This window comes from Hesperophylax consimilis, unplaced genomic scaffold, assembly GCF_061612785.1.
Source record: "Hesperophylax consimilis isolate HC1 unplaced genomic scaffold, BYU_Hcon_1.0 scaffold_33, whole genome shotgun sequence".
In the NCBI taxonomy this organism is placed as follows: domain Eukaryota; kingdom Metazoa; phylum Arthropoda; class Insecta; order Trichoptera; family Limnephilidae; genus Hesperophylax; species Hesperophylax consimilis.
The window spans coordinates 64169-79952 of record NW_028301263.1 but is presented as its reverse complement, the minus strand read 5'-3'; the positions used below and the strand labels follow the sequence as shown (position 1 = coordinate 79952).

The 15784-nt window shown below is 34.7% G+C and overlaps 1 protein-coding gene and 1 pseudogene across 1 annotated transcript; both read left to right on the top strand.

Moving 5' to 3' along the window:
- Nucleotides 1-429: 429 nt before the first annotated feature.
- Nucleotides 430-3660, top strand: LOC149409191 (uncharacterized). Its single transcript, XM_089650031.1, has 4 exons — nucleotides 430-554; nucleotides 637-746; nucleotides 916-1153; nucleotides 3604-3660. Exons 1-4 carry the CDS (start codon nucleotides 471-473, stop codon nucleotides 3658-3660), a joined length of 489 nt encoding a protein of 162 aa, XP_089506157.1. The 5' UTR covers nucleotides 430-470.
- Nucleotides 3661-8122: 4462 nt separating this feature from the next.
- Nucleotides 8123-14954, top strand: LOC149409190 (52 kDa repressor of the inhibitor of the protein kinase-like; annotated as a pseudogene).
- The last annotated feature ends 830 nt before the right edge of the window (nucleotides 14955-15784 follow it).

Sequence of the window (15784 nt, the reverse complement as noted above, 5' to 3'; positions counted from 1 at the left end):
AATTTAACTTTAGCATTTACTTTTATTCTTACTTTTACTATAGCTAGCGTTGAAACAGACGGCTCCTTGTTACTTTAACTGACAGTTAAATTTTTAACTTAGCTCACGATTTAGCATTCTGTTGAAACAGACGGCCCTAAGTAAGTATACCTCCATAATATATCCGCATTGTTAACTTTTCTACAGATTAAACTTTAACAGCCTTACTCATAATGAAATCCCTAATACGACGATAATACTCCGTATTAGCTATACAGGGGTGGGGGCCTATACTGGTCAGATTAAAAATATTTACTCATAATCATAAATTTTCCCAATATAGCTCGACCGCTGGATTATGAATATGATTTTTTTACAGTAGCAACACTTGAAAAATTTGGCATTTTGCGGCGTGTTGCCAACTTCACGTTTATTCAAATGTCAAAAAAGTAATCCAGGAATTGGTTTGTTTATCTTCGAATAACCTAAAAATGGATAATGTTGAGATTAATTTTGTTGAAGAGGTAGAATTAAAAAGGCGCAAGCGTAACAAAAATTGGGGTGACGTTGAAAAGGTTTGTTAACTTTTATCTTGGCTCTAATGTTTTGTTTACTTGTTTGAAATTAGTGTAAGTATAATGATTGTTTTCCTTGTAGGCCTTGTTGAAGGACTGTGTGACTGAACACGTGAGGGCTGTAGAGAACAAAAACTCGGACGGTAACACCCTAATCGCCAAGAGGGAAGCTTGGAAGCTTGTTTTATTAAAGTAAGTATACCTCCATAATATATCCGCATTGTTAACTTTTCTACAGATTAAACTTTAAGTTTGTCGCTTCGTAGCTTTGACATCCATTTCAAATAAAAAAATATCATAGTATAAAATTAATCAGGTAAAGGTATTCATACCACATAATTAATAGCACACTATTTTTCAGATTTAACACACTAAGTGACCAAAAAAGAGACATGGGTCAGATACAAGCTCAATGGAAGATGCTCAAATTGGCTTGTAAGAGCCAATTGAGCCGGTATAGGAGGGAAGTGATGGCAACAGGTGGAGGTCCCCAACCACCAAGTCCTTCGCAGGATATTCTCTCGATGGTGGATTTGTTACCACATGAATTCGTAACGGACAAAAATGTTGACGATAGCGATTCAACATTTAAAGCAAAGGTAAATATCTTTTTATCGAAGGAAGCAAATACTTTGTGGTGTGACATTATATATTAAATGGAAAACACACACTTTGTAAAACACAACTTTTTATATTTATAAATATTATTTTTATATTTATAAATATAAAAAGTTGTGTTTTACAAAGTGTGTTTTTTCCATTTAATATATAATGTCACACCACAAAGTATTTGCTTCCTTCGATAAAAAGATATTTACCTTTGCTTTAAATGTTGAATCGCTATCGTCAACATTTTAGGGAAATCAGTTTACAACGTGCTTAATTTATAGTCATGTGTAATTCACCTAACTGAGAAACCATTTTTGGCTAGGGTGTTGTGTGTACTTACCTGTATAACGGCCAATAAATGTGTATAGTGTAGGTTGTGATAAAGTGAAACAGATGTAATTGATAATTTAAGTTTATTGCAAACACGTTACACTATTACACGATTTGAATATCAGAAGGATTTAGTAGGAATCAAGAAATGTCGACCGCCAAGGAAGATCAGAGAAACAGGAATGCTCGTCGGTAATGAATTGGCAGCGAGCTCTGTTTCACGTCGGGTTGCCATCCGTGAAACAGTGTTTCCATATTAAAATATTATTTTAGGCTGGCAGACAGTTCTTGCCCCCACATACCTTCCCCCCAGTGTCAACGATACATAAAAGAAAAAATTAGGGGTTCTAGAAAAAATATATACATATCACAAAATTTGCATGACGTCGGTTACATAATATAAACAAATTCGGTGTGTGACGTCATCGCAAAATAACATAAGCCTATGCGTTCAGAAAGATATCTCTTAAATGGTGAAGTTACTTTATGAACAATACATTTATATGTTTGTGAACGCATAGTCATGAACAAATTCCTAATAATAACATTATTTGAAAGTTAAATCCTTTTTTAAAAATGTGTTGATATAATTACATGTTCGGAGCATGTACTGCATCTACGAACTGTATGTTTTTCTTGGAGCATTTACTGCATCGACAAAATTTTACATTTATAATTGGAGCATTTACTGCATCGACAAAATTTTATATTTATAATTGAAGCATTTACTGCATCGACAAAATTTTATATTTATAATTGGAGCATTTACTGCATCGACAATTGTATGTTTTGTATTTATTTTCAAAACCAAAAGTTGCAAACAGAGTGCATTTAATACTTTAATGTTTGAAAACAATAAATGGTATTACAACATTTGACACAAGTGGTTATTATTTAACTTATCTAAACCTTTTTATATGGTAATGCATCTACGAACAGTGTTGTCGGAGCATATTATGAAATTAAGCATAAGTTAATTATAAAATAAAAAGTAGGAATCTATTTCCATTTGTATATATTTTTAATAATGCGTCTACAAACAGTGTTCGGAGCATGAGTTGTCAATTATTGAGTTATTTTAAAGTTGATTATTCTAAATATTATTTATTACATATTTAAATAACTACAAATTTGTCTTATAATATAGGAACATGATATCAACGTATAAAGTATGTACAGAAGTGTTTCTTCAATCTTTGAACAAAAAGAAACGACGATTAATGTCACTATATTATAAAATTATTTATATCCGTGTTATGGAAAAAAGGTGTAAAAAAAAAGAAAAAAATACATATTTAAATGTTTTTGTAAAAGTACATTTAGCAATAGCATGGCTGTGAGTACATAACTCTAAATGTTTATCTTTGAGATTACAAGATAACTAAAAATATAACAAAAAACAACTGTCATATGTTCGTAGAATGTGTTTGTATTGATAATATTATCAAATGGCTATGTTTTCTTACGAACCAATGACAATGGTTCAATTCTGTAAAAAATTAATAATAATACATATAGGTCTCAACGACATGTTACATCAGATGCATAATTGGGAATATTTGATGTAGCATGGTTAAAAGTATTTATATTTATAACATAGTCATCACATATAGTGGTAAGTTATTTCTAAACAAGATTTATACAAAAGTTGTCGCATATAGCGAAATGGATAATTATCCTAGAAAATATATGTATATGAGTTTGCACTACACTATGGTAAGTGAAAAGTTAGCTAGGTAACTTTGTGCGATTACATGGAATTACTTCATGGTTTTAAAGGATGAAAGTATTCATCGTAATAAGGTTTTTTATAAAATGATAAAAAACGTAGTAATTTGCAAAGTAACTATAATAAGAAAGGTCAGGTTTTCATCAAGAACTTGAACGCTTAAATATTATGTATGTAACATTAATTTAGAGAATATAATTGTTGGTATATGGAATTCAATCTTTAAATCGATAGCAAGAGTAGATTCTTAATCATTGTTTCTATCATGAGTTACAGAAAATTTATATGTTAAAAAAGTTGTGTCTTTTGTGCATTAGTATGTACCGTAACTTATTGGAAAATGGACTTGACGACCTGATCTTGTTGTTGTCTTTGGTTCAGGTTGGTCTGGAACAGATGTGTGATTATCGCGAGGGAGTCTTAGAGTTCTTCCATTAGTTAGTTCGGCTGGCGAACATTTCAATTCCTCACGAACAGTAGATCTCAGGCTGGTAATATAAGTGGGAGGGTTTCCATCCAGTTTTGCTCACCACTTGCCATGAAAGATGCTTTTAAACTGGTTATTGCTTGTGGGTGATAAGCGGTAGTCGTGCTGAGAGATGATGTGACAGATTTAGAATTCTCCGGGTGCGCGCGATGGTTTGCTTTGCGGTTTGTTGGTCAAGCGCGGGTCAGTGTGTCGACGCCGGGCGCTGGTGACCGGACTCGATGATGATCAGGCACTGGGGAAGAACGTGGTTCTTCAAGTACGCCAGTGCTGACGTAAAGGCCGAAGGTACAGTGGACCTTGCAGGCGGTTGAGCGGGAGTTGTTTGGACCAGTGAGGATGTTGCGTGTCCTCGTTGTGGTCGCGATGTATGGATGAAGCGCTGGTCAGATTGCTGGAACCAGGGCGTTCAGATCCGATGTAGGCTGGCCAGGGATGATTCCCGGGACCTGGGCGCTACAATGATGTCCCGATGGAGTCCATGAGCAGAGCCGGGAATATTGTCCTTCGCGCGATGAAGATGCGCGGGTTATTGCTTGTGTTTCTCTCTAATTGTAGACGGCTGATTGATGACTGGTTTGATTTGTTCCATTTGAAGGGGCAGCTTTAGTATTTGTTTTTGTAGGTAAAATACATGATGTAGATCTGCTTCCGAATGTGCTGCGCGTTGGTCTTCCATATTGTTCAACTTTTCTTGTGAAATTGTTACAGGTTCTTGAAACGATGAAGGTATGTTTGTTTCTTCCGATGAGGTCATTTCCAATAATATGTTACGTAATACGTTATGCAAGACATAAAAAATCCAAAAAAAAAACTAGAGAATACTGTGTAAGAATCTATTCCATCTACCGGATATCTTAGCAAGTTATTAGCGGGTTCGCGTTTGTATTGTATTTTAGTGAAGACGCAAACCGCGTCACGTAAGTTATTGTGAAATACCGATATGCAAATATGGCGCTATTATTATATAGTGCAATAATAATTTAAATTTGTTATTACAAAATAGTATGATGTTAAATTACCTCAAAGTAAGGTTTGGCAATTATTGGATAATAACCTTAATATTACTACAATAATGTACATTTAAAACATGATCATGTAGGTATGCTGAACAATTCATTGTTTTGCGAAATGGCAATAAGAAATCGTGATATAGGTTACTTGATTGAGATATGTGGGTAGGTTGGCTTGTTCAACTGCAGGTTGTCCACGTGGATTGTTGCGTCATCTTCCTTGTCCGGGGAGTAGATGCTGCCGTTGTAGGTTGTAGTGGGTAGGTTGTAATTCATCGCAAGATTATGATGCCATGGTTAGCCACGTTGTTGACAGCCTGATTTCAGGATCGTTCTCACTGAAATTAATTTTAACACGCACTTAATTTTCATAAAAATAGTAAAACATTTCAAGCTAGGGATTGATTGACAAAATAGGGTATTGATGGGAACTATACCACGTGTATATTTCCTTAAATTACCGGGACATTTACTAGCATTTATATTAAAAAATTGATTTGTAAGAGATATATGAATTGGATTTTACTTACTGATCTTGCCCGGGATTGCTGTTTCTCTTTTCTGATCCTTGGCCGTGACGGAATGTTGCAAAATGATTTTAAAATACTAAAGTCGGTATATTGTTCTGAGTCGATGGGTCACCAATTTGGCTAGGGGTGTTATAGTCGGGGTCACCAATTTGGCTAGGGTGTAGTGTTATAGTCGGGGTCACCAATTTGGCTAGTGGTGTTATAGTCGGGGTCACCAATTTGGCTAGTGTGTGGTGCGTGTACTTACCTGTATAACGGCCAATAAATGTGTATAGTGTAGGTTGTGATAAAGTGAAACAGATGTAATTGATAATTTAAGTTTATTGCAAACACGTTACACTATTACACGATTTGAATATCAGAAGGATTTAGTAGGAATCAAGAAATGTCGACCGCCAAGGAAGATCAGAGAAACAGGAATGCTCGTCGGTAATGAATTGGCAGCGAGCTCTGTTTCACGTCGGGTTGCCATCCGTGAAACAGTGTTTCCATATTAAAATATTATTTTAGGCTGGCAGACAGTTCTTGCCCCCACACATTTATAGATTTCCTCATTATGTTTACATGGGCGTTGAGCTGGTCTATTTATATTACAAGGAATTCAATTCAACTTAACTTTAAAATGAATGTGTATGATTAATGGGTACTTTATATTTAATAGGTAAATGAGAGTGTATTTGGGAAGCATGTTTATGAGAATTGACAAGGTTGTAGAGATATTGAAAGAAGGGATAAATGCAGATAACTCGATTAATGGTGGACATGCTTCGCTCTAACTCTCTTAACGTTCCAAACTCTTCTCCCATTAGCTTATTCGGAGAGTCATTTGTCATGTTTTCAGTTGGTTGTTGGTCATTCACTGACCCATAAGGGTTGGGAAATGGAAGGTTAGGTACATTTATAAATTAAACAATCTCTTCTTGCTATACAAATGTCAAGCATGGCTAAAACCATAGTATATTTAATGAACAGTTTGTGGAATAACACAAAGTAATACAAATATGTGTACTTTTTAATCTTTCTTTGGTTTGCTTTCATGTTGCCCACATCTTCGAGTCTCTGTTGCCGGGGGTTACGACTCCCACTCCAAACGCTCTGATGAACAAGGATACTCCACTAGATGCGCTCCTTCACTGCATAGAGAGCTGCCAACACCAACGTTCCGGATGCCTGTGATTGGTCACTCCGGTTTATTGGTGTTGCTTCCATACTATGTTCCTATAACATTCCATACTAACACATTCCATACTATGTTCCTATAAACTGTAAACTATTCTATTATTTATGTAAAACTTGTAACTTTCTGCCTAGTTTTTTAATGCTGAATCTTTATGTGGATGATGTTTTTTTCTGTAGTTTTATCAAAGGTTACAGTTAAGAGTTTAGATTAAAAAAACCTTCATTAACAAAACAGTTTTTTCTTTGTTTTTTTTTTTTTTTAATTTCCTGAAAGTTCAACCTCGTAACACATTTTACGTCGAGTACTGAATATTTAATATTTGCTCATCTTATTTTGACAACAGCTGCAGAGCTATGACTGCCAGATGGACTCAAACTGTGGGGATATTAGTGATTAATATAATAATTACGTTTAATAATAACTGTATATTTTTTTATTGATTTTCTTTGTATGCATTATTAATACATATAAACCATTTGTTAATAATACGTTACATTGAAATGTCACTTACATATATGTATTATTTAAAAAAAAAATACTTTTATCAAATTTATGTTGCTAATATATTTTTTAAATTCAATTTAAAAATAATTTTCGAACAACAATCAAATTACCAAACAAATATCCAGTATTAGAAATTATCAAGGAACAATTCTTAAGTTTGTTTTTCTAAAAATAGTGCATGAGTATATAATTCTACATGCATGTTAATTGTAGCAACTATTAAATATATAATGTAATATCAACTTGTGATAGTACTCCCTCTCTAATCACGATAATTTCTCAACTAGGGAGGTATTATTACCACTAATTAGAACATATTAGCTTTACATGTATTTAAAAAAATGTACTTATACCTCCTTTTATTATAATGTAAAAAAATTGGAAAAACAAAAAATACTTATATTGTGAATTTATGTAGCATATTCATAAACCTAAAATTTCTCAAATGATATAACATTCTCAATATCAATAGATTTGAAATCAGGAACAATTGTTGATGACACATCGTCTGTAATTATGCCATTTTGTAACTCCATTGATGATTATAGGCGTAACTTCTACAACATCAACATTGCATCGACCATAAAAGGAGGATTCCTAATTGGCATATTCCTGTTATTTCTTGGATCAATAATCACACAAAACTCCCTCACCGTTTGAGAACCAATAATACTCGTAACCAAAATAATGCCGACAAGAAAAAACCTTCGAAAAAACTGTCACAGACAAACTTCCGTTCCGTGCCACGTTCCGCGGACTTCTGTACAGATCCTAGAATGTTTGGGAGTCGCTATATGCACAGCGACTAGTCGACAGGGGCGTGGCCAACATATCCGAGCATACCCGAGTGTGTTCCGAGTAAATTGTTTCTCACTGCCTGTAATGCAAAATCAGTGAAACGCTTTGATTATATAATATATAATCAAAGGTGAAACGAAACGTCAGAAATCATCAGAAATGGTCAAAGGTGAAACGAAACGTCAGAAATCATCAGAAATCATCAGAAATGGCCTCTTTGTGTGCCGGTTTATACCGTCTTTTAGAAGTTTCGTTAAGTAATTTCAAAAAGAATTCAGAGACGGGTGTTATCACTGTTATCAGTGGATACATTGACAATGCAGTAAATTATGAAGCATGTCTGTGTTTTGTGAACGCGTTGGGACACTCTTTTTCAACGAGAGACAGTATGAAAAAGAAGTTGGGAGGTAAGTTCTAAACCTTAGGGCCTAGGTCTATGGTAGGCCTTCCCATTTCTTCAGTTCATAAGCAGCTGCTGATATTTACGAGTTATTCGAAATTAACATTTCCAATCTTTCAGATGCAGTATACACGTTCTGCCCGCCTACAGTGGAGTTCTTTGGGATTTCATTTTTTTGGGCTGCCATTTACATTCGGTATGAATGAGTACAGAGAGTGCGCCCAAGGCCCCCGACTACACCGCCCAAATAAAAAGAAGAAAAGAGATTTGAATTGGTATGTTAATACACCCTTGAACCAGTGGCGGCCGGTGGTCAAAATATATGGGGGTTCACCGGATTACAACATTAAGTCATAAAATAAATTAAATAAAGGTACATACCTATTTATAAAGAAGTTCTATTCTCTGTTCATTTTGTTTAGCGAAGACCTCTATCAATGCAACACTGATAGTGCGTTCAGTCTGTCCTGGCTCAACGTGTTTAAAAAAGATTTTATTCTTTTTAACGTTGAGAAACATCTTTAGCTTTCAACTGAGGTCATTCCAAAGGTCATGAATGGTGCACAAAAGTTTTAGTAATTTCACAGTCTCGGGAAAGTCTTCTAATAAACAAGTACTATAAAAAATTTGTAAAATTGATAAAGGGCCGTTAGCTTTTGAAAAATCGTCGCGGGCGTAAATTCTACAGAGTTCACTTTTACTGAACTTTATTTAGGAAGTCATACGTTTTAAACGTAACATTGAAATCATGTTCTGGGAAATTTGACCTGTATCGATTTTTATTAAATAGCTCATTATGGTGTTTAACTTAGGCACGGTAGCCAGAATCCAATTGCATTCTGATGTCAACTTTTCCTAAAACCTTTAAGCTCAAAACTTTTAGTAAATGTAAATGACAAGAATTATGTTTTTTGATTTTTTAAGAAAGGTGAGTTACATCAGTAACACCGCTGATTGTCCAAACTGAATCAACATCGTAAATTAAACACGTAAAACAAAATAAACTCTTCAATTGATCACATGCACAGAGCTACGAAGCTTTGTTATACATTGTTTTGTTAAATGATTGAGTAAACTTCTTCGATCCAGATTTTCACTCTTGTTTTATTATCTGTTCAGATTTTAGGTGGACAGGCATTTTTTATTATCACTTTGTTTTCAAAACTCGACCTATTGTTCTTAATGTATTCCACATTCAAACTCATTCTTAATTTATACTTTGAACAAACACAAAAGTAATCATAAATTAGTAACCTGCAATTGATAACCCTATTAATAATTGATATACAAGATCGATATAACCTGCAATTAAACTTAAAAACTTTCGCAGAGTAAGAACATTTTTTAATTCAACAGACCGTGCCCGGCAACGGCGAGTACTGACTAAACTGTTAATAAGTAATCTGACCATCACTCAGTGGCGGATCCAGGGGGGGGGTCACGGTGGTCATGACCCCCCCCCTGGGCCCCAGCCCAGGGGGGGTCATGACTACCTAGGTCCTGGGCCCATCCAGGACCTAGGTGGACCACTAATTAAAATTGTTAAACATAATGTTTTTTATATATTTTTTGTCACAATATAAATTTTATTTAAGTACTTTCAATATTTAATTAATTTAATATAATACTTTGTTTGACGGCAAAGGCATTATTCGGGAACGAACGCATCGAAAATTCGAATGTTACCGCGTCACCGCGCACCGCCACCGGCGCGCGCTTCGGCCGCCACCTTTCATATTATTATGACACATTTCGTGTAACCACGTGTGACGCTTGCGCGCGCTTTGTTTCGACTAACGTCTAGCGTCTAGCAAAACCTAACCTCAATCGGAACGACTAAACTTTATTAATAAAGTGTTTACTTTTATTTGTTTACTAAGTTAAAAAAAATAAGTTCCAATATAAGTAATAGTGTTCTTAAAAATTGTTGCTGCAAATTCAATTCATTACAAGAAATGGTAAGTAATCTAATCAGTTTCTTCATTATGCCAGTGTATGTGTGTTTAAACTCAAATGTTATTTGTTAATGTTCTAAGGCTGGGGTTAGACTCGTAAGTTTTTTCCTGTAAATCGCTCTTGAAGGCGAGTTTGGCCAAATTCCCAATGTAAACGACACCAAAAGTCACTTAACGTAATTTTAGTAAGTTACAGAACTTATTCTTTCGGAAGTTTTTTGACAGGTCTGGACAGGTCTAACGCGCCCGCGCGAATTACCAGCCTTCCTATACTTCCTAAAGCAATTCTTAAGGCGAGACACAACCTCGTTCATCGAGGTTTTGCCCAAGGCTAACATTTTAATTTATTTCGGCGAAATTATAATTGAATTTAAAAAAAATAAAATTATGCCGCACGAGGGATGCAAGTTATTTATATTTTAGATTAATAAAACAATACCTTACAATTAATATATTTTACATTCAACGATTTTAAAACTTTATAACCCGTGTATAACTATAAAGTTAGCGGACTTAGCGGTAAGTACCAGATTTTATTTTTCTAGATGATGAATTAATAACTTCGGAAGTGGACACATTTTTAATATTTGTAACAAATTCTTCAGAATCAATTAAAATGAAGGCTAAAAGTGTGGATAGATTTTTTTGCTAAGATTACGAAAACGTTAGTAATTTTTTTTAGAAATGCATAGTATTATTTTTAATGATGGATTTTGAATGATTTACATGAAAATGTTCCGTCTCCGATTATGTTCCCTTAATTTTGTAAAATTCCACACTGATTATTTTTTTTATACGGCAACACTTTGATATCCGGCGAATTTTTGAATTTGACGTTTAACGTTCACTAGATTTATTGTTTGTTCTCTGCGAACTTAACCACTTAACCTTTGATTTGACTTTTTGCATGAGTAGGTGGTTTGGTATATTTATGCTTTTTGCTAAAGATGGCGGTGTTTTGACAGATGTTATGAATAGAACTCCGTACAATTTCATGCCATTTTTGTGACATTCGTGTGGAAAACGTTCTTTTTTAAATGACTTTCGGCTAGTTAATTACCGTTTTTTTGCACATATAAAATTATGTCCCGTCTTTCCGGTTTATACAAAATGGTCTGATTTTTCGAGTTGAAATTTTAAAAAAATCACCAGGGTTTCAAAAATACGATTAAAAAAAATACGGAACGTCTTAGAATATTTGCCTAAACCGGATTTTTTTTAAAATGTGATGCATGTGGCCTATTATCGGTCCAATCCTTTCTAATTCTAATGTTTCTGTTTTTAACATTTACGTATTTGAAATTTTGAATACGAAGCCGGTTGCCGTCAGCAGATGTCGGGTAGGTAGCTGTCATTCGGATAAAACGAAATTAATTGTCGCCTTTGACGGAACAAAAGCGCATAGATAATTGTTTAATTAAAGCCAAAATCTATTTCAACACTTTATTTGGGCCTTTTTGTCTTTCTTAACAAAATCGAGTAAATTTGACAGTAGCAGGTCGTTGTTGAAAGGAAGCCATCTTACCGCAAATAAATTTACAGATTGATATAAACGGTCGCATGAGCATTTACACAGGCACAGGTCGAACCTCCGAACAACTTCCGTGATCATTAATTACCACAAGTCGGATGCATATGTAAACGCTCCTGTGAGCTGTGAGTGACCTGTCAAAATTCAAAATATTATGTAATCCGTAAATTTTAATTGCGAGTATAACCCCAGTCTTAAAGTACCTCGTGGGTAGATAAGTAGGTACCTACCTACTTACTGAAAGAGTGTGACTTATGTACCTACTTAATTTATTTTTTTGGAAGAGGGAGTTTGAAGAGCCTAAGCTTACTAACCTAACACCTAACTAACCTAACCTAAAATCTTAGATAAATTCACACAATGAATCGCGGGTTCAAGCCCCGTCCGTACCTGCATGGCTAATATTTACGGAATGAACATTTGTTTTGGCTTGAGTCTGGGTGTTTTACGTAGCGTAGGTACTTATAATTAATATGTATTTACAAAAGTCTGTTGTCTGTTGTGGGGTGTGAAATTTGCATGGTTTTGCTTGCAGGGTGACTCTAAGAGAAAAGGAGATGGTGGTGGTGGGTTAAAACGTAATATAGGTGGCAGTTCAATTAAAAAAATAGATTAATTTTTCACAAAGAAACCAAGGCTTGAGATTGCTCACTCGAAAAATTTACCTACAACAACTACAGAGGATAATAATTGTACTGCCGATGCTTCTGCTTCTTGCTTTGCTTCTACAGCTATAATATTGCCTACATTAACCTTAGACGATGAAAAAACATGCTCTCCTGTTATTAACGATATTCAGCCTATATTATGTACGTCGACTTCTGATTCTGATCAGATAAAGACTTCACTTTCTCAATCAGAGTTTGCTTCAGATATTGCATGTTATATAGGGAAAAATATAGATGATTCATCTACTAAAGCTATGTTGCTTGAAAAGCATTGGCAGCCTCCCCCTAATTACACTTTCCCGCACTGTGTTGTTAGTAAAAAAGGAAAACAAACAAAAAAATATGCGAATAAGTCTCACCTTGAAAAGTTTCACTGGCTTGTTTTGTCGCATAAAGACCAGGGACTTTACTGCAAGTACTGTGCTTTGTTTGCCGTAGCTCCTGGAGGTGGTGTACAGAAAAAAACACCCTTATATCGACTCGTAAAAGAACCGTTAAAAGCTTTTGATAATTTGCTTGGTGAAAATGGTGTTCTGCTAACACACCAGCGAAAAAAATACCACGAATCAGCTGTCGAAGCAGGGAAGAACTTTTTGTTGACTTTTCACAAGCCAGAAATTAATATAATGAACCAAGTAAATAGTCAAAGACTGACACAAATAAATGAAAATAGAGATCGTTTGCGACCAATCGTAAAAACTATTATATTTTGTGGCCATCAAAATATACCGTTACGTGGCCATCGCGACGATGGTAAATTGTTGAGCCATGACAGCGTGGTAGCTGATGAAGGGAATTTTAGAGCCCTTTTAAAATTTCGTATAGATTCTGGCGATACTGCATTGCAGCAGCATTTAGAATCTTCAAAATCCAACGCCACGTACATCAGCAAGACTGTACAAAATGAGTTGATAGATATTTGTGCAGAAATCATTCAGGAGAACATTTTACAGAATGTGCGGGAAGCAATTTTTTTTTCAATTTTGTTCGATGAAACAACAGATCTATCACATATCTCACAGCTGAGCCTATCATTTCGATATTTTCATAATGGTATTATAAAGGAACATTTTGTGACTTTCTGTGATACTTACGATGCTCTTAGACGTGAAGAAAACAATTCAGGTGATATAGAGCCTCGATTGACAGGTGTAGCATTGTCGAAAATTGTTGAAAATCTGTGTACTAAATTTAATTTAGATTTAACTAGGTGTGTGGGTATTGGAACTGACAGCTGCTCGGTTATGGCATCAGATACGAAAGGTGCAGTGCAAGAATTGAAGAAAATAGCCATTCACGCCAAACGTTGCCCATGCAACAACCATGTACTTAATAACTCGTTGGCTAGATTATCCCAAGTAGTTTCTTGTCGCAATACTTCTGGCACAATGAGAAAAGTTGTAGCTTTTGCCAATGCATCCGCTAAGAGGCATGAAGTTTTTAAAAAAGGATTCGGAGTTGCCTTGCAAGGTATCTGTGAGACACGTTGGGTAGAGAGGCATGATGGGCATCTTCAATTTCAAGGAGACAACTTGGTCAAAATTTGTAGCGCTTTGGAGAAGATTTCTACTTGGCAAGACAGTAAAACCGCTACTGATGCGCATTGCCTGCTGCAAGCATTGCGCAGTTCTGACTTTATTATATCCTCCATCTGTTTAAGTGATATATTAGGTGGGTACTTGCCTTTATTATTTTGTTTCTTATTGTTTGGATAATGAACATACGTACTATACCTACTTGAATATTATATTGTTATTTTGTTAATTTGTTTGTGTTTCAACAAAAAAAATTTTAACTACCATTTATATTAAGTCATAGATCCTTAATTTATTCACCCATAACTCACAAACAGTCACATACTAACTTTTTATTTTTCAGGTACTACTGTATCTTTAAGCAGAATACTGCAATCGAACTCCATTGATTTAAAAAAAGCTGCGGACGCTATTAACGATACTTTGTGTGTTCTACAAAATAAAAGAGAAAATGTGGACATAATTTACCGACAGCTTTTTGAAGAGGCTAAAGAAGTAGCTGAGCAGCTAGATGTAGAAATTAAATGTCCCAGAATAGTGTCAAGACAAATACACAGGGCCAATAATCAACCTGCTCAATCTGCTGAAGAGTATTTCCGCAGATCCATATACATCCCTCTTCTGGATTCAATAATAAGTGACCTACAGGACCGTCTGTCTCCTGAAATCCTTAATTTTTTTCAGCTAAGCGTTTTCATGCCAAAAAGCGAATACAGTAATCAAGACATTGAAACTGTGAAACAACTAGCATCCGATTATACATTGTTATTAGATAATACTCCAGTTTCTATCATTGTAAATGAATATCGGCTGTGGATGATGAAGTGGCAGCGTAGTCAGGACATACCGCAGTCGATTTCTGACATTATTTTAAATTGCGATATTGAGATGTATCCTAATGTAAGAAAATTTTTATGTATTATGGCTACACTACCTGTTAGTGTAGCGACAGCGGAAAGATCTTTCTCTACGTTACGAAGAATCAAATCGTGGCTAAGAGCTTCAATGGTTGAAGAACGCCTAACCGGACTGGCACTTCTCCACGTTCATAAAAACGTACCAATTGAAGTAGATGAGGTGATAACGCGTTTTGGGAGAAGAAGTAAACGAAAAATTGATTTTGTTATTTAAGATGAAGCTATACGTTTTTTTTATTTATTTTTTTATTTTTTTATTTAGTACCTAACCATATTACATTTTTTTAAACATTTTTATAAGAATTATATATATTTATATGATTAATTGATATAGATTTTTATAGTCCTCCTCACTAGGAGATCCTGTGCTGAGGGGGACTAGGTTTTGAATAATTTTTCAGCGACTTCTATGGTTCGACTTCATGTTTTGGGTAAGGTTTTCCAGAAACTTCTACGACGATGTTTTTAATAGGCTAGTGAGTTCTTTTTCCGGTAGTTCCTTAAGCCAAGATTTAATGTCCTTAATGTAGTGATTTTTGGTTTTAATTTGTTTGATACTAAGTGGGAGTTTGTTATATACCTTTATTGCTAAAAAATTAGAACTTTTTTGTCCAAAGGTAGAGTTACACTTTGGTATATTTTGTATCTCTGTTTCTTTGGCTCTGGTTTTATAAGTATGTGAGGTGTTTACTTCTGAATTATTTTTGAGGTGGTGTACCTGAATGTTTTTGGCATAGATTTTCTGTATACTTGGAACGTCAAAATGCTTAAAAATTTCTGTTGTTGACGTCCTTATGGGGACCTTTAGTATGGTGTATGTAAATTTGATAAAACTACATATACCTAGTTTTTTAAAAGTATGTATTAGTTACATATATATATATATATATATATATATAGGTCCCACAACATTTATTGCGTCCGTGCGTAAATCCGTCTTTGGGCGTCCAGCACTTCTAGTTCTTTTTTTTAGATTGTTTTTGTGAATATTGCACTATGTTTTACTCACGATAATCGCTAATATCATATTTTTTTAATATTCAT